General features: G+C 39.7%; 4 protein-coding genes and 2 long non-coding RNA genes across 6 annotated transcripts in view; 2 read left to right on the top strand and 4 right to left on the bottom strand.

Moving 5' to 3' along the window:
- Nucleotides 1–501: 501 nt before the first annotated feature.
- Nucleotides 502–1439, bottom strand: LOC122985108 (metallothionein A-like). The gene is made up of 3 exons (XM_044355509.1): nucleotides 1326–1439; nucleotides 1141–1206; nucleotides 502–704 (listed from the first exon to the last, which is right to left on the bottom strand). Exons 1-3 carry the CDS (start codon nucleotides 1348–1350, stop codon nucleotides 613–615), a joined length of 183 nt encoding a protein of 60 aa, XP_044211444.1. The 5' UTR covers nucleotides 1351–1439; the 3' UTR covers nucleotides 502–612.
- Nucleotides 1440–9466: 8027 nt separating this feature from the next.
- On the bottom strand, nucleotides 9467–10407 carry LOC122985117 (metallothionein A-like). Its single transcript, XM_044355517.1, has 3 exons — nucleotides 10291–10407; nucleotides 10106–10171; nucleotides 9467–9674 (listed from the first exon to the last, which is right to left on the bottom strand). The coding sequence occupies exons 1-3, from the start codon at nucleotides 10313–10315 to the stop codon at nucleotides 9583–9585; spliced, it is 183 nt and encodes a 60-aa protein (XP_044211452.1). The 5' UTR covers nucleotides 10316–10407; the 3' UTR covers nucleotides 9467–9582.
- A 16-nt stretch (nucleotides 10408–10423) lies between these two features.
- Nucleotides 10424–11232, bottom strand: LOC122985123. The gene is made up of 2 exons (XR_006404024.1): nucleotides 11146–11232; nucleotides 10424–10462 (listed from the first exon to the last, which is right to left on the bottom strand). It is a non-coding gene; the product is annotated as an uncharacterized LOC122985123 (long non-coding RNA).
- On the top strand, nucleotides 11217–12151 carry LOC122985109 (metallothionein A-like). Its single transcript, XM_044355510.1, has 3 exons — nucleotides 11217–11331; nucleotides 11451–11516; nucleotides 11946–12151. The coding sequence occupies exons 1-3, from the start codon at nucleotides 11307–11309 to the stop codon at nucleotides 12035–12037; spliced, it is 183 nt and encodes a 60-aa protein (XP_044211445.1). The 5' UTR covers nucleotides 11217–11306; the 3' UTR covers nucleotides 12038–12151.
- Nucleotides 12152–13263: 1112 nt separating this feature from the next.
- Nucleotides 13264–20195, top strand: LOC122985105. Its single transcript, XM_044355506.1, has 11 exons — nucleotides 13264–13501; nucleotides 14171–14296; nucleotides 15523–16278; nucleotides 16450–16497; nucleotides 16615–16652; nucleotides 16859–16964; nucleotides 17172–17386; nucleotides 17499–17766; nucleotides 17926–18080; nucleotides 18731–18969; nucleotides 19367–20195. Exons 3-11 carry the CDS (start codon nucleotides 15628–15630, stop codon nucleotides 19615–19617), a joined length of 1971 nt encoding a protein of 656 aa, XP_044211441.1. The 5' UTR covers nucleotides 13264–13501; nucleotides 14171–14296; nucleotides 15523–15627; the 3' UTR covers nucleotides 19618–20195.
- Nucleotides 15941–23357, bottom strand: part of LOC122985125 — a 20001-nt gene continuing 12584 nt past the window's right edge. Inside the window, exon 3 of the long non-coding RNA XR_006404026.1 lies at nucleotides 15941–16006. This is a non-coding gene — a long non-coding RNA (uncharacterized LOC122985125). The remainder of the gene's footprint in view (nucleotides 16007–23357) is intronic.

Raw genomic sequence — 23357 nt, 5'->3', positions numbered from 1 at the left:
GACAAACCTTTAACGACTTGAACCGGAAGTCTAAACCAAAACATGACCATCACATTTTACAGTTTTTCCTGCTCTAACAAATCAAAACTGCCTGGCTTGATTTAAGGGAATAAGCCTATATAGGTCCTGCAAACCACACAACATTCTCAAACTGTGGGTCTGAGCCCAGTCTACCTGATGACACCAATAAGCTTTCTTCTCTTTGACTTGTCAGATTTTTTTAAATAAATAATCTTAAGTCACTTCAGTTGCAGGGTCCTTGTATATTATGCATGCTGATTGTCATACACTAAGGGTGGGGGAGGACTTGAACTGAATCATTATGTTCAATAACACCTGTTCTTTTCTTACTATGATAGCAAGGTCTATTCTTACCAATGACTTGATTCATCATTGTACACTGCCTACACATTATGACCTTTGTTCGATGTAGTACATGACAGTCAGCTTGTTATCCATTAACCTGAATTATTGCCAAAACAGCATGACAGATATCTGCAGCAAGGAAACAAGTTTATTTCAACATTGAAAGACATTCTTAATCATTGCAGCTGCACAGTCGTTCACACGGGCTCCATCACATGGACAGAGAAGGCTGACGACGCGGACCCATCACTGACAGCAACTGGTGTCACATGTCTTTCCTTTGCACACGCAGCCAGAGGCGCACTTGCTACAGTCGGATGGGCAGCATGAGCAGCAGCCTGCATTAAGAAAAAATAAGTGTTACTGACAACCCTATGATCATTGATCTGTTGCAACAAAAAGCAGCCAAGGCCACCCTTTAATTCCAGGACAAGGATATTACACAAGTCAAAGCATCTTGAGCTAAACATTAAGAGGTTTGGGGTGGAATGAAGTGACCTTCTGTGATGCAGCCAATTAAAGCCACCTGGTTTCCTACATCTTGAGTAAAGAGGCAATTTTAGACAAGGCAGCATTAATTCAGCATGCCAGATATGAAACGGCAAGAAGTCAGTCTTAAAAGAAAACATAAGAATCCTACTTGGTGGCTTGGGTTTAGATTTTTTAAAGAGAAGGCTACTAGTAAAATGTATTTCATCAACAGTCACCTTGACTGGATTCAAAATTAAGACACCTGTGAGTTAGATGTATGTGTAAAGATGTGATTTGACTTACTCTTTTTGCAAGAGGTGCAGGAGCAGTTTGTGCAAGTGCAGGATACTCCGCAGTTGCAGGTTCCAGCTGAAAGTAAGAACACAAGACATGTCAGCTTTAGGAATTCATTTGTGCATGACAGCAAGTCCTATAAAGTAATACCAGACGAAATATTAAGACTAATGAAATCCTTAAATAAAACTTACTCTTGGAGCATTCGCAAGGGTCCATTTTTCAGTGAGTGTAGTTCTCTTCTTTAGAGAGTGCTGCGTTTGTGCTTCCTCCCGTTGGAAGTGGCGGTATGAGTGTCAGAGAAGGGGCGGCTCTTTTATAGCATCCCGGTAACAACAAGACCAGGTGCCAAAAGCGTCTGTCACGCTGCACGCAGGCACGTAATTGACCATTACAAAGAGGTTTGTGCACACGACTCAACTACGCAGCTGATTCCCAAAAGACGCGTCGGCGTGTTGTTTGTAAATTACACTCAGGTACGCGTTTTCGTCCTGCTCCACGTTGCAGGACTTGTGCGCATGTTTGGCCGCGTATGGAAAGCCCTTTGGGCATCTATTAGATATCCTTGATATCAAACTTAAGTGTCCTCTACTAGTTCAGACTTTGGCAGCACTAGTTGGACATTTTGTCGAACTAGTTCGCAACTTTACAGTGAAGGCAGTGCGCAGCGACAACCAGCAGGTGGCACATCGAGCGGTCCAGATGCAGTGTTTGTCTGTTTGAAAATTAATTTTAACCATATTTTACCACCTCCCCAGTTGTTGACTCCACTCACATGGTAGCTGAGGTCCAGAGCTCTCGATAACAGTTGGTCTCATGTCTGAAGCCCCTTATGTTGCTGAATTATAAGCCTTCAAACATGCACTAAGGTCAAGGTTCAAAGGTCAATATTTCTTAGCAGGAGCCCTGTAGAATCTTCATACTGACATATGTTACTCTCCAGGTCGAGACCTTTCCAACGATGTGTTTGGTTTAACTCTACGTCAAAGTTTTAATTTTCTCATTTCACAGATACAAACCATCCCAGACCTGGTCTCAGAGACAACTTTGAAGGACTGAGATACAGTGCTGCTTGAGAGTTTGTGAACCCTTTTGAATTTTCTGTATTTCTGCATAAATATGACCTAAAATGTGATCAGACATTTACACAAGTCCTAAAACTAGATAAAGTGAACCCAGTTAAACAAATGAGATAAAAAACAACAACATTTTTTTCATCTTTTTCATTAATTAATTGAGGAAAATGATCCAACGTTACATATGTGTGTGTGGCAAAAGTATGTGAACCTCTAGGATTATCATTTCATTTGAAAGGGAAAATAGAGTCGAGTGTTTCAATCAACAAGACGACAATCAAGTGTGAGTCTGGGAGGCCCTGCTTTATTTAAAGAAGGTTTGTGGAAGTGTGTCATGGCTCAAACAAAGGAGATTTCTGAGAACATTAGAAGAAGAGTTGCTGATAATCACCAGGCTGGAAAGGGTTACAAAACCATTTCTAAAGAGTTTGGACTCCACTAGTCCACTGTCAGACAGACTGTATATAAATTGAATACATTCAACACCACTGTTACCCTCCCCCGGAGTGGTAAACCAACAAAGATCACACCAAGAGCAGGTGTGTAATAGTCCAGGAGGCCACAACAGACCCCAGGGTAACGCCTAGGAAACTAAAGGCTTCTCTTGCAGTGGCTACAGTCAATGTTCACATACTTTTGCTTCACACAAATATCTTAGATTGGATCATTTTCCTCAATAAATAAATGAAAAAGATTTAAAAAAATTATTTTTTTTGTCTCATTTGTTTAACTGGATTCACTTTATCTAGTTTTAGGACTTGTATAAATATCTGATCATGTTTGAGGTCATATTTATACAGAAATACAGAAAATTTTAAAGAGTTCACAAACTTTCAAGCAGCTATGTATAAAATGAAGCTTTTTGGTTTTTTTTTAATTTTTTAGGGGAAATAGTGACCAGAATGAGTCACCTTCAGAGATTATTACACTGCTGATAGTCTAGTACATTACTGTAGGCTTGGGTTAGGGTGAGGGTAGGCTACTACAGGGCCAGCCTGACTATGTTGGTGCTCTAGGTGAGATTTAAATTGGAGCCCCAAAAAGTGCAACAATAATTCCACACTCGCACTAAAATGAAGTGTAACAATTATACCTCCAGCCCAGAGAAATCCTCCCTGTTCTCTAGACAAAAGGCAAGTGGAGGTCAAGGTGCCATTCAATGAGTGTTTGGTGGCTGAACGACAAGTAGGGCTTTGAAAATCAACAGATGAAAACCCATCGACTGCTCAATTTCCAAAGCTGAACAGGAACAAGCAAACCTGTCAGTAACTCACTCAGTGCCCCTTCCCTTATTTGGTGTCCTAGGGGACCGTCTATGTGGCCTAAACCATGGCCAGCCCTGGGCTACTATTCACACAACCCTGATTATGATTCTTGGTTTTGGGATTTTATGTCAGCATGACATACAGCAACTCATTCAATCAGAATCTGTTTTATTAGCCAATGCAAACATACAGAGAATGAGTCTTGGTGTTTGCTCACAAAAATCTGCAACACACAAGAATGAAAATAGACAAAAGTAAGGTAATACTACTACTACTACTACTACTAATAATAATAATAATAATGATAATAATAATAATAATTAAGTCAATAAAGCAATATTAGAATTAAGTTGAAATTTTAAAGTCTATTTATAGAGTGGAAACCTGAAATGAAATATTGACTGTACAGAGCAAATATGGACAAAGAATTGAAGTGAATGAAATATATGAAAGTGACAAGAGAATAAATTATATAAATTAATAATAAATTATTATTATTTTTAATTAAGGGAAATTATTAACATAATTAATAAATAATTAGATTATGTAACAGTAAGAGGTTGAATGCTATGCTCAATCTAAAGTCCAGTTTGATGATGGAAGTGAAATATAAAGTCCAGTTTTATAACCTCGTCTTCATCCCGTTTATAAACACACAACGTTGGAGGGTTTTATTGTTTTAAGAAAGATGATTTCATATTAAATATACTCAGCCACATATTCTTGGAAATATATCATTAAACGAACAACTTCACATTTTACAATCACAGGCTATAAAACAGCTTTTTCTAAACAGACATGGTGGTGTTTGGATTCGGGTTGCGGCGGACGGCGGCAGTTTGAAACGGAATGAAGCCAACTGACGGCAGACAGCAAAACCAGGAGTCGAACGCGCCCACAACACAATGCTCTTCCCTAGCCTTCCGCTACCACAACCTGACAGAAACTACTTTATTACTCAGAATCAGAGGAGAAATAATGATGACTGATGGCCTCAACACTAACCTATCTTACTGTTGAGTTACTAAGGATACGTTGGTGTTGTTGTGTTGAGAAATCTTAAAGATATCATTAAGACAAAACTTTAACACGATCACAGTGAGGAAAACACTTCCGGTCGGCGGGTATTCCGGTCAGCCAATCAAAAAAGGCTGAGCGAGTTTATTATACATACACACATTATTTTCTTTACACTTCAATATACACTACAGTACGTTACCACCAATCTGCAGTATGATATAATGTTATACTGACTATATGTTACGGCTTTAGCTGGCGTCATCACCATAGTAACGGTATGTTGAGAAATGTTAAAGATACTAAAATCGACAGTAAGGAAAATACTCATACGCGTCCTCTCTGGCCCCACCTGGCTGGTAATATTAAAATAAATAAATAAAATCAAGGATAATATCTTGTGATTAAATGTTGAGTGACGTAGTTATAGTTAAAAATGAATAACAAATGAGAAAAAAACCCGCTGCAGGCACAAACCTACTTCCAACTGAAATACATCAGTTTGAAAGTCGTGCAGAGTGTCACGGAAAATAACTAGATAGATTAAATTTCATGATTATTTCATGAATGTCATGAGACAGACTGGCTCACAAACGAGACGCTGCAGGTTTTCTGTGAATGATTCACGTCCAGCGCGTTTTGGAGTCAGTTTAACTCTGAATACTGAGGAGAACAATCAGCTTTCTTTCGGCTTCTGATGATCAGTCGACTACAGTTTTTGGAGGGGACAAATTTACATGTTTCATATATTGAGGTCTAAACTGTGTTGACGGATGGTTGGTTTAAATATCATGATATAAATGTCCTTTATGAAATTAAGACTGTAATGTGTTAGTTTACTGTACGGGTCCAGCAGACAATATAACTTATAACTAATTCTCAGACAGCTTCACGGGGTTTCTCCGTTCTCTCTGCTTGTCGAGCATGATGAGAGCATAGACTATATTATAAATATTATTAATATATATCTTTATAAACAGTCTATGGATGAGAGACAGACAGAAACTGCATCTCGACGGCTCTCATCTGCCACCTGCTGGTTGTTGTTCCGCACTGCAGCTAATCCTGGATCAATTATTTCAGCCTCTTCACTGCGGCCGCGGCATTGAAATGAGTGACATCTGTATGTGAAATGATTCACAACAATTTGGTAACACGGGGGAACTTCTGCTTGTCACTTCAGATAATCTGTTTGGGAAGAACAACACAGGCTATTTCTACACATGTAATTAATTAGGCTATTGATTCACGCTACACACTGAATAATATATCACACATTTGGATAAAATATATTTCATGTGTAAATGAAAAGAACAAAATATTTATGTAGCGTATGTAGGCCCATTTATTTATTTTATTAGATCCTTGTGCTTGCATAATATTGGCTGTTACTCTTGTTATAGAATGGCCATTCTATCCTCTTGGCTTTTATTTTGTCGTTTTTGCACCTCACTTCCGCTTCCTGTCTGTAAGTTATATGGGTAACTTTTTAAAACGTTGTCACTAGTAGTACTAGTACTACTAGCGGAATACTAGGACTACTAGTAGTACTAGTGGAAGGTTTAAAATGGTGTCACTAGTAGTACTAGTGGAATAGTACTAGTGCTATTAGTGGTACTAGTATCACTAGTAGTACTAGTTGCATTTTATTGAAACCTCCACTAGTAGTACTAGTACTACTAGTAGTACTAGGGACTATTTGCATGCAATCCACTAGTACTACTAGTTGCCCTGTTTCCGTGTTACTAGTACTACTAATGAAGCTCAAAATGTTTAGTAGTAGTACTAGTGGACATTTGGGCTCTTACTAGTACTACTAGTAAGAGCCAAAATGTCCACTAGTTACACTAGTGGAGTGTTTTTGACCTTACTAGCACTACTAGTAAGAGCCAAAATGTTTACTACTACTACTAGTCAGCACCAAAAATGCTGACTAGTAGTACTAGTAGCACATTTTTGAACTTACCAGTACTACTAGTAAGTTCAAAAATGCTTACTAGTACTACTAGTAGGAGCCAAAATGCCAACTAGTTGCACTAGTGGGTTGTTTTGACCTTACTAGCACTACTAGTAAGTGCCAAAAAAATTTAACTAGTTAACTAGTAACACTGATTTTTGCCTTACTAGTAAACTAGTAGAACAAATTTCTTTTGAGTAGTAAGACCTTGTGCCGAACATGTAAACACTTCGACCGAACATGTTGGAAATTTTTCGTACATGTTGACACTTTCGCCACACTAGTAAGCGACTGTGCACAACTAGTAAGACTTTTCTTTAACATGTTGGGCCTTTTGCCGAACTAGTTGGCATTTTCGGCGCACTAGTTGACGACTTGGTCTTACTAGTTCGACAAAATTGCGCACTAGTCGACATCTGCACGCGACTAGTATTACTAGTGACGTAAAAAAATTTCACTAGTTAACATCTATGACAGTCGCAGCGCTTTACTAGTTAACTACTTGCGCTCAGATGTCGACTAGTGCGCAATTTTGGCGAACTAGTAAGACCAAGTCGTCAACTAGTGCGCTGAAAATGCCAACTAGTTCGGCAAAAAGCCCCACGTGTTAAAGAAAAGTCTTACTAGTTACGCGCAGTCGCATACTAGTGCGGCGAAAAGCTCAACTAGTTGAAGGAAAGTGTCAACATGTACGAAAATTTTCCTACATGTTCGGTCAAAGTGTTTACATGTTCGGCACAAAGCCTAACTAGTTGAATGAAATTTGCTCTACTAGTTAACTAGTAAGGCAAAAATCAGTGTTACTAGTTAACTAGTTAAACATTTTTGTCTCTCACTACTAGTACTAGTAAGGTCAAAAACAGCCCACTAGTGCAACTAGTTGGCATTTTAGCTCCTACTAGTAGTACTAGTGGACATTTTGGCTCTTACTGGTAGGACCAGTAAACATTTTGAGCTTCACTAGTAGTACTAGTAGTATGGGAATAGGGTAACTAGTAGTACTAGTGGACTGCATGCGCATGAAACGGGCAGGATAATGATGAAATTCTGAGTCCCGATTGGTTGGTTTTCTTTATTTTGAACCAGAGAGCCATTTGGAAGTCTCATTTCATGTCTCATCATTAGCATTTTGCGCAACTAGTGTGACTAGTGGGCATTTTGGCTCTCACTAGTGGTACTAGTAAGGTCAAAAAAGCTCTACTAGTGTAACTAGTAGACATTTTGGCTCTTTGGCTCTTACTGGTAGTACTAGTGGACATTTTGGCTTCTACTAGTAGTACTAGTGGACATTTTGGCTCTTACTAGTAGTACTAGTAAGCATTTTGAGCTTTAGTAGTCAACTAGTAAGGTGAATTTGCGCTCAAGTAGTCAACATGTTGGCGTTTTTTCGGCGCACTAGTTATCTAGTAGGACTTTGAGCTTTACTAGTTGGGTCCAGTCGTTGACTAGTGCGCAAAAAATCAACTAGTTGGGATTTTGGCTCAACTAGTTCGGCGTTGGGCTCAACTAGTACGGCTTTTGTCCGAACTAGTTGGCCAAAAGTGTCACTAGTTGCTGAAAAAGCGTGACTAGTACGAGTTTTTGTTCAACTAGTATGGCAAAGTTGCGAACTAGTTCGACAAAATGTCCAACTAGTACTGCCAAAGTCTGAACTAGTAGAGGACACTTAAGTTTGATATCAAGGATATCTAATAGATGCCCAAAGGGCTTTCCATAGCCACGTCGATCACCCTGGCTCGGTCCCGGGGCCTCATCGGCAGCTTCTCCAGCTGGCAGTCCAGCTCCAGAACCGTCTGGTTACTCTACCGATTCCGAAGAGAAACCAAAGGTTCCGCCTGGTTTGAACGTTCTGCAGAGGCCAAGGTCAAAATAAACCTACGTTGTTGCAGCCGCGTTCATGTGAAAGATGTATTCTTACAAAAGGTCCATTTATAGACTTATCAAAATGCATTTAAACCAGTTTCCGAGCTGATTATGGCCCAAAATAAATCTGAGAGGGTTTGTGACTCTCTCAGATTTATTTTGGGCCATAATCAGCTCAGAAACTGGATCTCAGCTTGGAAAGGTTTTGATTGAAAGGATGAGAGGAAAAAACACAGGTCTGTTTTCTTCAAACTTTTACTAAATTTTTGCTCCTTTTCTTGTGCAAAGTGCTCCAGGTCTGTAAACATCCTTCATTTTAAAAGAGTCTGAGAATTAATATTCTGTTCTGCTGGCACCTGGAAGCTACTCGGCATCCTCTTCATCACATTCCTCACATATATTATAAATCCATTACAATTTTGTTATGCTGCTCTATGCTGTATTTGTGTAATGTGTCTTTTTTGTATATTCTGTACACACATCTACTGCACATCTGAACTAGTTGGCCAAAAGGGGGTTTTAGGGAGTTGTTCCCTTATTTAAATCACTGTACAGACTATAAAACCCCATGAGGCAAATTCGCGATATTGGGCTATACAAATAATAGTGCTCAAGAATGTAAAATCAGTCTTTGGTCTATACATGCCTTCACTTTCTGGACAAACCTTTAACGACTTGAACCGGAAGTCTAAACCAAAACATGACCATCACATTTTACAGTTTTTCCTGCTCTAACAAATCAAAACTGCCTGGCTTGATTTAAGGGAATAAGCCTATATAGGTCCTGCAAACCACACAACATTCTCAAACTGTGGGTCTGAGCCCAGTCTACCTGATGACACCAATAAGCTTTCTTCTCTTTGACTTGTCAGATTTTTTTAAATAAATAATCTTAAGTCACTTCAGTTGCAGGGTCCTTGTATATTATGCATGCTGATTGTCATACACTAAGGGTGGGGGAGGACTTGAACTGAATCATTATGTTCATCAATAACACCTGTTCTTTTCTTACTATGATAGCAAGGTCTATTCTTACCAATGACTTGATTCATCTTTGTACACTGCCCGCACATTATGACCTTTGTTAGATGCAGTACATGACAGTCAGCTTGTTATCCATTAACCTGAATTATTGCCAAAACAGCATGACAGATATCTGCATCAAGGAAACAAGTTTATTTCAACATTGAAAGACATTCTTAATCATTGCAGCTGCACAGTCGTTCACACAGGCTCCATCACATGGACAGAGAAGGCTGACGACGCGGACCCATCACTGACAGCAACTGGTGTCACATGTCTTTCCTTTGCACACGCAGCCAGAGGCGCACTTGCTACAGTCGGATGGGCAGCATGAGCAGCAGCCTGCATTAAGAAAAAAATAAGTGTTACTGACAACCCTATGATCATTAATCTGTTGCAACAAAAAGCAGCCAAGGCCACCCTTTAATTCCAGGACAAGGATATTACACAAGTCAAAGCATCTTGAGCTAAACATTAAGAGGTTTGGGGTGGAATGAAGTGACCTTCTGTGATGGTAAAGCCACCTGGTTTCCTACATCTTGAGTAAAGAGGCAATTTTAGACAAGGCAGCATTAATTCAGCATGCCAGATATGAAACAGCAAGAAGTCAGTCTTAAAAGAAAACATAAGAATCCTACTTGGTGGCTTGGGTTTAGATTTTTTAAAAAAGAAGGCTACTAGTAAAATGTATTTCATCAACAGTCACATTGACTGGATTCAAAATTAAGACACCTGTGAGTTAGATGTGTGTGTAAAGATGTGATTTGACTTACTCTTTTTGCAAGAGGTGCAGGAGCAGTTTGTGCAAGTGCAGGATACTCCGCAGTTGCAGGTTCCAGCTGAAAGTAAGAACACAAGACATGTCAGCTTTAGGAATTCATTTGTGTATGACAGCAAGTCCTATAAAGTAATACCAGACGAAATATTAAGACTAATGAAATCCTTAAATAAAACTTACTCTTGGAGCATTCGCAAGGGTCCATTTTTCAGTGAGTGTAGTTCTCTTCTTTAGAGAGTGCTGCGTTTGTGCTTCCTCCCGTTGGAAGTGGTGGTATGACTGTCAGAGAAGGGGCGGCTCTTTTATAGCATCCCGGTAACAACAAGACCGGGTGCAAAAAGCGTCTGTCACGCTGCACGCAGGCACGTAATTGACCATTACAAAGAGGTTTGTGCACACGGCTCAACTACGCAGCTGATTCCCAAAAGACGCGTCGGCGTGTTGTTTATAAATTACATTCAGGTACGCGTTTTCGTCCTGCTCCACGTTGCAGAACTTGTGCGCATGTTTGGCCGCGTATGGAAAGCCCTTTGGGCATCTCTTAGATATCCTTGATATCAAACTTAAGTGTCCTCTACTAGTTCAGACTTTGGCAGCACTAGTTGGACATTTTGTCGAACTAGTTCGCAACTTTGCCGTACTAGTTGAACAAAAACTCGTACTAGTTACACTTTTTCAGCAACTAGTGACACTTTTGGCCAACTAGTTCGGACAAAAGCCGTACTAGTTGAGCGTGTGTGGACGACTGTGTATTTGATTGCAGTTGCAATGATTAAGAATGTCTTTTGTAATCGGAATCGGTAGAGTAACCAGACGGTTCTGGTGCTGGACTGCCAGCTGGAGAAGCTGCCGATGAGGCCCCGGGACCGAGCCAGGGTGATCGACGCGGCCAAACATGCGCACAAGTCCTGCAACGTGGAGCAGGACGAAAACGCGTACCTGAGTGTAATTTACAAACAACACACCGACGCGTCTTTTGGGAATCAGCTGCGTAGTTGAGTCGTGTGCACAAACCTCTTTGTAATGGTCAATTACGTGCCTGCGTGCAGCGTGACAGACGCTTTTTGCACCCGGTCTTGTTGTTACCGGGATGCTATAAAAGAGCCGCCCCTTCTCTGACACTCATACCACCACTTCCAACGGGAAGAAGCACAAACGCAGCACTCTGTAAAGAAGAGAACTACACTCACTGAAAAATGGACCCTTGCGAATGCTCCAAGAGTAAGTTTTATTTAAGGATTTCGTTGGTCTTAATATTTCGTCTCCTATTACTTTATAGGACTTGCTGTCATACACAAATGAATTCCTAAAGCTGACATGTCTTGTGTTCTTACTTTCAGCTGGAACCTGCAACTGCGGAGTATCCTGCACTTGCACAAACTGCTCCTGCACCTCTTGCAAAAAGAGTAAGTCAAATCACATCTTTACACATACATCTAACTCACAGGTGTCTTAATTTTGAATCCAGTCAAGGTGACTGTTGATGAAATACATTTTACTAGTAGCCTTCTCTTTAAAAAATCTAAACCCAAGCCACCAAGTAGGATTCTTATGTTTTCTTTTAAGACTGACTTCTTGCCGTTTCATATCTGGCATGCTGAATTAATGCTGCCTTGTCTAAAATTGCCTCTTTACTCAAGATGTAGGAAACCAGGTGGCTTTACCATCACAGAAGGTCACTTCATTCCACCCCAAACCTCTTAATGTTTAGCTCAAGATGCTTTGACTTGTGTAATATCCTTGTCCTGGAATTAAAGGGTGGCCTTGGCTGCTTTTTGTTGCAACAGATTAATGATCATAGGGTTGTCAGTAACACTTATTTTTTCTTAATGCAGGCTGCTGCTCATGCTGCCCATCCGACTGTAGCAAGTGCGCCTCTGGCTGCGTGTGCAAAGGAAAGACATGTGACACCAGTTGCTGTCAGTGATGGGTCCGCGTCGTCAGCCTTCTCTGTCCATGTGATGGAGCCTGTGTGAACGACTGTGCAGCTGCAATGATTAAGAATGTCTTTCAATGTTGAAATAAACTTGTTTGACGCAGATATGTCATGCTGTTTTGGCAATAATTCAGGTTAATGGATAACAAGCTGACTCATGTGCTGCATCTAACAAAGGTCATAATGTGCAGGCAGTGTACAAAGATGAATCAATAAGTCATTGGTAAGAATAGACCTTGCTATCATAGTAAGAAAAGAACAGGTGTTACTGATGAACATAATGATTCAGTTCAAGTCAAGGGCTTTCCATAGTGCAGCGAAAAGCTCAACTAGTTAAAGGAAAGTGTCAACATGTACAAAAAATTTCCAACATGTTCGGCACAAAGTCTTACTAGTCAAAAGAAATTTGTTAACTAGTAAGGCAAATCAGTGTAACTAGTTAATTTTTTTTTTTTTTTTTTTTTTTTTTGGGCTCTTACTAGTAGTACTAGTAAGAGCCCAAATGTCCACTAGTACTACTACTAAACATTTTGAGCTTCATTAGTAGTACTAGTAACACGGAAACAGGGCAACTAGTAGTACTAGTGGATTGCATGCAAATGAAGCAGGCGGTACAAAGATTTTGATTGGTCAGTGTAGAAACTGTGTGCTGGACCTCTTAAAGTGCCCGCTCTGTATAGTAACTTGAGTTTTAGCAGCACTCATTTCAGGAAGCCTGTTAATTTAGTTTATTTTGTATTAACATGAAATGGCAATAAATTGAATGCGTTTTGGTAGATGAAATGTACAACAACATGAAGACCAAAGTGAATGTAACATTAATGTTTTTATGTGTAGAAAATTTGCAAATATACAATTTATTGTAAAAAGTCTGTTCCTATTTCATGATTATCATTTTTAAAATGATATTTAGTATGTTAATTACAATTTTTGATGAATTTTATCAGCATTTGTGTGAAATAAAACAATAGTCTGTCTTTGAAATCTAACATTTTTTCACATCCAGACATACAAGTAAATCAATTTAATCTTTTACCTCTATCTTAGATAGATAGATAGATAGATAGATAGATAGATAATGTTGATTACCACATTAAATAATCAATCATGATGCAGCACTTAATTCGTAATCTCGACTTCATTGTTCAGAAAGATCCATATAATAGCACAGTCATAAACACTGACGGGCTTCTGCTCGCTTTTTACACGGTCAAATATAACCAGAAGGTGGCAGCAAACATCTGGACGTAACGTTAATGGCCGGCGCTTCTGGAGATATGAGCCAAACTTCACATGAAGCTGCCACAGAAAGTGGCTTTAATAATGTTATTGATCGCGTTTGGAATGCGCGTAATGTAGCAAGACGGGAACTGGCATCGCAGAGGGATGAAGACAACATGCTGACAGCCACAAGAAACACATTTCGGCGGCGAAGAAGAGCAGGTCCGATGACAGGTAGGCCTAACTGTTACCCGGCCTTCTTAAACGAGTATTAGCATTAATGTTAAAAACCGTCTACTGAGGCAAAATTGCCCCTTTCACTGTCGCTGCTAACTCGCGAATGGTTTACAAATTCATCATGTGTGGCGTTTTGCAATTCATGCTGGATCCGGCCTGAACAGTTCACCAGGTACGGCTGGTTTCTGGCTGATGTGTAACGTTAGCCTAAAGAAAGTAGGAGAAAACTCAGTGTGGCGGGATAAGTATATTGATCCTGTTACTGGAAGAATGTTAACCACATATTATCATGACAATATTAAAACAAGAATGTTTTTTAGAATATGCCTTTTCTGCAGTAGGGGAGAACGGGGTAACATGAGCCAGCTTTTACATTTGATTATTTTACTGCTAAATAAAAGTGTATTTGTTTCAAATAATAGTTACTATATATAGCTCAGGTTGTTGTGTACCCATGGAAATTAAAACAAGTTGTCTAATTATTGTGGTTTTAGAACAATGAGCCATCAAAAAAAGTTAGTTCTTTGGCACAACTACCCCAGGCTGGGGTAAAATGAGCATGTGGATGGGGTATTATTAACCATTAAATACTGATATGAAAATGACACAAAATCAAACAATTTAAATGTAATGTTTAACAATATGCAATATTCTGTTTTTGTACAGAAACACCTGCACCTGCAAATAGGACAAGTGGAGTTTGGAGAGTAAAGCTGTTCCTGTTGCCAAATGCTCATCAAGTTGTCCTTCCACCTCGTAAAGAATGCAGTAAACTCACCAGAATAGGCTTAGGTAATGTACACACTGTATTGGTTTTGAATGTGAGCGTGCACCTGAGTTTTTGGTATTTATTTACACAGAAAATGCACATCCATCAACATTACTGTATATTTGCAAGTGTTGGATAGGAAGTTTATTTATATTTGTGTGACCAGTGTGCAATGTGGAAAACAATAAAAGACAACCATCATGCTCCACTTTTGGCAGCAAGACTGAACTGCATCAAAATTCATATCATTATGTAATTTTGGCTTCATTTAACATCAGCCCACATACATTAAATATTATTAATTGCAGTCTGTCATCTTTGAATGCCATTTATTTGGTGTGTCAAATTCATAATAGGGCAGGATAATCACTTGGACCACAAATACTGCAAAGTCACATGATTTTATTCTAATCCCATTTATCTTACACGTGTACTGAGCAGGACTTGCCCTGATTCATTTTGTCAAGCAAATACCCTAAACATCCACAAACCGATGTTTATCACTATGTAGCCCGTGTGCATATAGCTCAAATATTGACAGATGGCGTCCACCTAGAGTCCGGTTCTGCTTGAGGTTTCTTCCTGTTAAAGGGGAGTTTTTCCTTGCTGCTGTCGCCAAGTGCTGCTCATGGGGGAATGTTGGGTCTCTGTAAATTAAAGAGTTCAGTCTAGACCTGCGCTATGTGGAAAGAGCCCTGAGATAACTTTTGTTCTGATTTGGCACTTTATAAATAAATTGAATTGAAATTGTGCTCCAAATATAACAAACACAGCAAAGTATGTTGTTCACAGCCTATAAAGACACAATAAGGCTTTGAATCTAAGACAATGATTCAAATTAGACAATTATTGAGTCAGTATATTGACAATTTTCTCTTTAATTATTTTCCAGGGATCCCAAGTCATGATTTGCCAGGGACAGTCTCACATAGAAGTTACGTCCCACTCTCTTGGACTCTTCCAGAGTTTAATAATTACATCTGCCAAAGCTTTCCCACCGTTAGCCTAAATGTAATTGGATTTCATCTCGCAAGAGCTGATAACTCCAGAGTTCTGACTAAAATTCAAGCAAATACTCTGAATGAGCTGAAGACAGCAGCTGGCAGAAGCAGGGTTTATATTATTCCCCAGACAAATATTATACTGCCATTAGAGGTGAGTTTTTATTGTTGTTTTGAACCAACACTCCTTTTGAATATGTGTAGATTGATATTAATTACTAATCAGGCAGTTTGTTTTGTCCATCAAGACCTCAGGACCTGAGAGGACTCATACCCTACCAGAAACATCTCCACCAGCTGGACCTGAGACAGTTTCACAGTCTCTACCTGCTTCTCCATCAGCCACACCGCTGATGGCCACACCCACTGCTTCATTGACAGCCATCACACCTGCAGCCTCACCCACTGCCATCACACCTGTAGCCTCACATACTGCCATCACACCTGCAGCCTCACATACTGCCATCACACCTGCAGCCTCACCCACTGCCATCACACCTGCAGCCTCACATACTGCCATCACACCTGCAGCCTCACCCACTGCCATCACACCTGTAGCCTCACATACTGCCATCACACCTGCAGCCTCACCCACTGCCATCACACCTGTAGCCTCACATACTGCCATCACACCTGCAGCCTCACCCACTGCCATCACACCTGTAGCCTCACATACTGCCATCACACCTGCAGCCTCACATACTGCCGTCACACCTGCAGCCTCACCCACTGCTGTCACATCTGCAGCCTCATACACTGCCCCCCCAGCCATTCATGTAAGTCCATCCCAGTCCCTTGCACCATCAGCCGCCAGACCGCCGGCCTCAACCGCTGTCCCACAGGTCACACACCCTGCTCCTACAGCACCTATGGACATGTCATTGGTCACATCTAATAGTAATTCTCATGTAAGTTACCAGTCCCCTCCCCTTAACACCATGTCCCTCTCTTCAACTATGGACACTGATGGAAGCTCACCAAGGACAGACTTGAACCCATCACTCGTAAGTTATGAAAAACAATAATACATTCTGTATGTACTTTTGATCATTCAGATTGAAGTAAATAGAAATATTAATGTTTAATAATCGTAGTTAAAAAGTCATCTTTTCTGTTTTTAAAGCTAACCTCAGTAAAATAGTTGGATGTTAATGGTAAGTCTTGTTAATCAACAGGAGGCAAGTTTGGATCCTGCACAGTGGCTGAATGCTGGGACCCCAGAGGTAAATCTTTACATGACGATAGTTCACTATTATTGTAATAAGTAGTATTAAGTATGTTTTTAAAAATATAGAATATATTGAGACACCATCATTTCATGCAACATTTGTACTTTCAAGGTCTTCTACAGAAGATCACGTGTGGAACCACTAAACAGGTATTTTATATGTTTAAAAAAACGGAAACATGTGACACTGCATTTTATACACATTAACAGTCTCAATACTCATCTATTCAATAGATTTTAGAGAGAATAATATCAGAATACACCAGTGGTTTAAAATGACTTTGAAATTAGTTTTTGAAAGGCCAGAGTATGTAATACTGGCAGTTAAAAAGAAAGAAATCTGATTTTTTTTTTAGGAGTCCTGTCAGTGACTTTGTCATTGATCATTCTGAGTATGAGGATGAGGATGGGGACGAGGACGACATTATTGCAGTTACTTTTGAAACCAACAGTCCTCCTTCGGTAGGTTTTTTTTTTTTTCACTACAGAAAACTGGTAGAATATTTTGTTCAAGAATTTTTAATGACTATGCATTTCACATACTCAAAATTTAAAGAATTGGATATTGCCACTTTTTAAACAAATTTCTAAGATCACCTGTCCCAGAAGTGGCCAACCATTTTTGTCAATCATTGCTGATGTACGTCATATGTGCTTTATATATTTTAGGAAGAAATTGATCTTGCTGTCATTTTGAGCACTTTTCAAGAGCATCACCTTTCTGAGGGCCTGGTATCCACCATTTGTATCAGGAGGAAAAAGCTTCTGGAGAGCACTATTAAAGCAATCTCCAGAGCCTCTTTCTGTTGGACCCATTCACCAGTCATTGAGTTTGTAGGAGAAGATGCAGATGATATGGGGGGACCACAGCGAGAGTTTTTCAGGTCTGAATACCTCAAGTAATTTATTAAAGGTTTTATAACAAATTTGTGCATGTTTTCAGCTGAAGTGCAAAGTAATACAAACTGTTGTATTTCTATTTTCTGTTTATTCTAGACTCTTGATGATAGAGGTACAGACCTCTCTTGGCATTTTCGAGGGAAAGGCTGGCCAGGTCTTTCTTAGTTATGATCAAGCAGCATTAGACCAGCGTAAATATTTTAAAGGCGGCAACCTTATCGCTTGGTCGATTGCACATGGAGGTCCGTGTATCAAAGCCTTGGATCCCAGCCTCTTCCAGCTGATGTGTGGCCAGGAGCCGCAACTGGAGCAGTTTGACTGGCAGGTGCTGCCTGACCCAGATGTGCAAAGCAAAGTCAAAACGGTGCTTAATAATTGCCATGTTAATATTTATTTGGATTTTAAACAAACAAACTTGTTAAACTTGTGGTCAAATTTGACAAAAGCATAAATCTGAGCAGGAGAAATAATCAATCTGGGACTCTTACAGCTACATTGTCTTCACTCAGACTTCTCTCTTAAGATCCTACAGTGCAAGACTGCTGGAGACCTGACTGCACTCCAGCAAGACTTGGGGGACTGGATTGCAGAGTGCGGAGTCCCAGGCATATTTAATGCCACAGTTGAAGACATACCAAAAATCTATGCGTATGTGGTGAAGCACTACATTTTTCTCAGGTAAACACATATACAAATGAAATAAGCTTTACAGTTGTAACTAATAAAAAACACTGTCAATATAAAAACATTAATTTGCTGGATGCCGCAACATTATTTCCCGGTAACGTAAATATGGAATATATCAAACAGAATCTGTGTTTATTAAGTATTTGATTTTGTTTACAAATGTAGACATACTTTTGTATCGTAAAGGAAGTTTGGAATCACTGAGAAAGGTTTATGTATTGATTAGTTTGTTTGGGACAGGGGTTGATAATTTTATTCCCCATTGTAGCATCAAATTGATCAAAAATAATAATGATAATATTACAAATTACCAGGGCAGAAAGAGAAGCTGCCAGCTGAGAATCAGCTGGGAAATTGTTTCTTGTTAATTATACTAGAGACAGATGTACTCGTCCTTTTGAGGATTTCCTTCTCTTTCTGTCCTGGTCACGGCTGCTGAAACCGGCGAGCCGTTGCAAACTTAGAATTAATAAACAGTGATTTCATACAGTATTAGTAATTTTTTGTAACACTATCATTATAACTTTTCCTCCAGTTATTCAGTCTTTCCAAAAATAAATACATAATTAAATTTAAAAAGATACAAGTGATTCCAAACTTCTTCACGGTAACGTACATGTTTTATCTCTGTCGGTTTATAGGACGGCCAAAATGATATGCCAGTTCACAGAGGGAATGAATGCTTTTGGAAAGCTGTGGGACCTGGTCACGGAGAACTGGATTGCCTTTCTGCCTCTGTTCACCAACATGCAGGAACCTCTGTCGAAGGCAGCCTTCAAGGCCATCTTCAGTTACAATTACAGCAGTAGAGGAACCAACCATCGCGACGCAGAAGAGGACACTATCTACAGCTGGGAGATGGTTCTTAACATGATTGAAGGTATGTTTTATTCCTTTATGAAAATTTTTGAGCGCCAATTATGAAATTGTAATATTTCAATTACACACCACACAAATAAAAAGGTCCACTTTAAAAATACTGCGACAGAAGGCAAATACTCAGATGGTTATTGTGGAGTGTTTTACCAATTTAGGGAAATGCTAATTGTCTTATGCCACTGTAGCCAAAGTCATTAGAACAAGGGGCACATGCAAGTTTTGATGTCATCAAACGCACCTTTTGTCTCAAAAGTGTACTCTAAACCAGTTGTGTTTACATACCCTAAATTTTTGATTAAATGGCGGCATGAAATAGATATAGTCCCGATCTTGTAACGCTAGATATTTGACTTTAGAAATTAATGTTTAAAATGTTATGATTTCCTTTTCCCTGGCAGACAAAGTGACTGAACTAAGATTCGAAGACCTTCTGATTTTCATCACCGGAGCAGATGAAGTTCCTGCCCTGGGCTTTCCCAGGAAGCCCAGCATCGACTTCTACGAACAGGAAGCGGGCCAGCGCCGTTTGCCCTACGCCTCAACCTGCATGATGTGCTTGTACCTTCCAAGAGGCGTCACACAGGAGGACGAACTGCATGGGATGCTTTTCCAGGCCACAAGAGAGTCTTTGGGATTTGGAAAGGTGTAGACCCTGTCAGGCAGTTTTACAGTAACAGTACCGTGAGAAGATTTGATTAGCAGATGCTCCCAGTCAGTTTGCACTATCTGACAAGAATAAACTGTGTTTACTATGTTGTTTTTTCCCCTGGTAACGTCTGAAGGTTTGTGTTTGTTTATACTTGTATTGCTGTTTGCACATTAAGTGTATTATGTTCTTTGAAGAATGTTTTGAATCTCTCTAGCACACACCAGATACCTCTCCTTTAAGTCTGTTGTTCCATCCATTGCATTTTGAAGATCCCGCAGCTGTTCAGAGTTGAGGTTATTGAGTGGTTGTGACACAATCCTTGCTCATTCAAGGTCTTCAGTGTTTGCTTGTAACTGGGTGAGCTGTATGCCGTGTCTCGCCAAGCCAGCTTCCAGATTTTCTTGGCTGTAAGGGTCATCTCCAAAGATGTTGTTCAGAGCTGTTGACTCCTGCTCACTGTTGGTTAACATGCCCTCCATCCAAATTTGTGTTGGTGTACGGTTGTTAGCCGATCTGACTCTATGGTTGTTCCAAGCGTGTCTAAATAAATCTAATCGTTTTTGGATTTCTGGCTTATACACTACTTGTAGTGCCATTTTTTGAGCGTTATGTTCGGGGTTCAGTATTTGTTCATCTTCAAACGAATAGAAAAGCATGTAGAAGTAGTGCACAACCTGCTGGAAGACATCTCTCAGGTTCATTAAAAGAGCAACCAGAGTGTTCTCCCCTCCGTGGTCAGATCTCACTCTGGAGGGTAACCCGTACAGACAGGTGGCACAAACAAAATAAGTCAACACTGTCAAAGCTGTGTTGTCTGTGCTGCAGTTGATGTAAGTTATTAGTCTGGAGTTCCCATCAATACCAGCATGCGTCACAAACCCCCATCTGTAAAACATTTCAAATAGAATAATGGATGTCTTCAATACATGTAAACCCTTCTAGATTGTTCTATTACATTAGCATCAATAGATTCATAATTAAGAAAAATATTTTGATTAGGAAAAAAAGACTGCTTAAAAAAGTGGAAAAGAAAGATGACAAAAGACAGAATAAGGCTGGATTTGGAAGAGGTCATATTATGTAAAAACCTGAACTTTAACACATACACAGTGAAAGTGAGTCTGCACCACCCACCCAATATGGCTTCCTAAGACTCCCACCAGTACATATAAATACAAGAGCTGACCCCTGATTACCTAATGAGACGCATATGGCCATCTATGTGCCACAAACTATTTGGAAACGGCACATAGTATGTTCTCCTAGCCACAGTCTGGCTTCATCTCTGGGCTGCAGCAGCTGGATCAATGCGGTTCAGGGTCTCTCGAACTCTTCTCCTCTGTACTACAATCCCTTCAGCATGCAGGTACGCCCTCATCATCTGAAAGGAGTTCATAACAAAAAGTTCAAGACAATTAAGATAAAGTACATTTTCTATAAAACATTATATACATAAAACCTACAAGGGAATATGTTGAAGTATGCTTACTTCTGAGCTTGATCTGGGAAACTGGTTGTGAAGTCTCCTGACGTGCTCCTCTAGGTTAGCGTCACTAATGGGAGTGAATCTGTTTCTTGCTGAAATCTGAAAAGACTTCATTTTTTTATGCAGGTATGAGGAAGAACAGCCCAACATCCTTGCCATGGCTCTCACTGTGAAGCCTTGACTCAAGAGCAGCTCAATTTGCCCCCTTGTAATGTCAAGTGCAGGTCTCCCTCGTCTTCCTAAAATATGTAAATAAAACAATTAAGGAAAATCAGTAAATGAATATTAAGAATAATAGGTTAATACAAAGTACAATGAAGTACAAAGAGAACAGTCTACCATACATATTTTAATAATTCCACATTTGTTGTCTTCCCAAACACAAGTGGGCCTAAAACGAATCAGATTATAGGAGCAAGGTGTGGGCTACTAGTTGAAATCACAGCAGGTACATTCATTTACCTCGTGGTGTAACTGGACAGCCGGGGTGAACACCTACATCGATTTTCATGTTACAAACCCCAGTTGCTGTTGCTTTCAAGTTCTGATCAAGTCAGAATCTGACCCTCAAGCAGCAATTTTCCTCAAGCCAATTATGTCAAGGACTACGATTTTAAAGAGAAATGAAATTAATACCGTACGTATGCGTGGTAGTTTTATTAATGGGAATTAATCCGGAAACTTTGTCAAGCAATACAGCTTCCTATATTAGACGTTTTTAACATGCTTACCAAATAGACTTTTTCAACGTGGACAACTATTGAGTCACAGAATCTTTAAATCTACAAAATGACAGATTAAGGAACTTCACTGACATCAGGTCTAATCAACAAACAAATCGAGTAGACGATCTGCTAAAGTGAATTCACATGTCTTCAGACAAGCCCATATGTCCAGTAAATCTGTTAAAGATTTTTTAAAAGAAAAAAATCAATTGAACGGGTTATTTCAAAAAGATAGTCCTATAAAGCCCTGTGCATACCTTACCTGAATGCAAACGTGCTGCGTGGAAGCCAGCACGTACTGCATCGGGTGCCGGGGGCGCAGTGATGAAACTTCGAAGATCTGTGAGACTCTGGACTATATCCCGCATTGCCTCGGCGCTAATACTGTCTTCAACTCTTCTCAAGTTAGCAATAGAGATGTCGATAGCGCGCACTTCTCTTCGACCTGCAGATCCTTGATGATACGCCCGTTCAATTGCTGTACATCGTCTTCTAATTCGTCTCAGGACGGCGTCTGCCATGTTTGCGTTTGAAATTCTGTGAAATATCTCCTTGACCAATGAGCAAAACAGTCCCATATTGGCCGAAACATCAACCAATTATTTTAAAATAGGCAGCTTCCTTGTACGCCCCCATTCCCGCCTCCTTGTTAACATTTTGTTGTCAACTAGTACAACTAGTACTACTAGTAAAGTCAAAAAAAAAAATTGTCATTAGTACTGCTAGTACTACTAGTACTACTAGTGGAGTAGTATTAGTACCACTAGCAGAACTAGTACTATTGCACTAGTACAACTAGTGCAATAGTACCAGTTCTACTAGTGGTACTAGTACAACTACATTAGTACCACTAGTACTACTAGTACTAGTGCGACTTTATTAAACCATCCACTAGTAGTGCTAGTAGTACTAGTGGCATTTAAAACCCCGTCACTAGTACTACTAGTACCACTAGTATTACCAGTACTACTAGTGACAACGTTTTAAAAAGTTACCCATACTAACTTACAGACAGGAAGCGGAAATTAAGTGCAAAAACGTAAAAATAAAAGCCAAGAGGATAGAATGGCCATTGTATAAATAACTAACAGCCAATATTATGCAAGCACGGGATCTAATAAAATAAATAAATAGGTCTACATATGCTAAATAAATATTTTGTTCTTTTCATTTAGACATGATATATATTTAATCCAAAAAGTGTGATATATTATTTAGTGTGTAGCGTGAATCAATAGCCTAATTAATTACATGTGTAGAAATAGCCTGTGTTGTTCTTCCCAAACAGCTTATCTGAAGTGACAAGCAGAAGTTCGCCCGTGTTACCAAATTGTTGTTAATCATTTCACATACAGATGTCACTCATTTCAATGCCTCGGCCGCAGTGAAGAGGCTGAAATAATTGATCCAGGAGTCGCTGCAGTGCGGAACAAAAACCAGCAGGTGGCAGATGAGAGCCGTTAAGATGCAGCTTCTGTCGGTCTCTCATCCATAGACTGTTTATAAAGATATATATTAATAATATTTAT

Source organism: Thunnus albacares, chromosome 7 (genome assembly GCF_914725855.1).
Source record: "Thunnus albacares chromosome 7, fThuAlb1.1, whole genome shotgun sequence".
Lineage (NCBI taxonomy): Eukaryota > Metazoa > Chordata > Actinopteri > Scombriformes > Scombridae > Thunnus > Thunnus albacares.
Note: the sequence above shows the minus strand (reverse complement) of the source record. Positions and strands in the feature narration are given on the sequence as shown.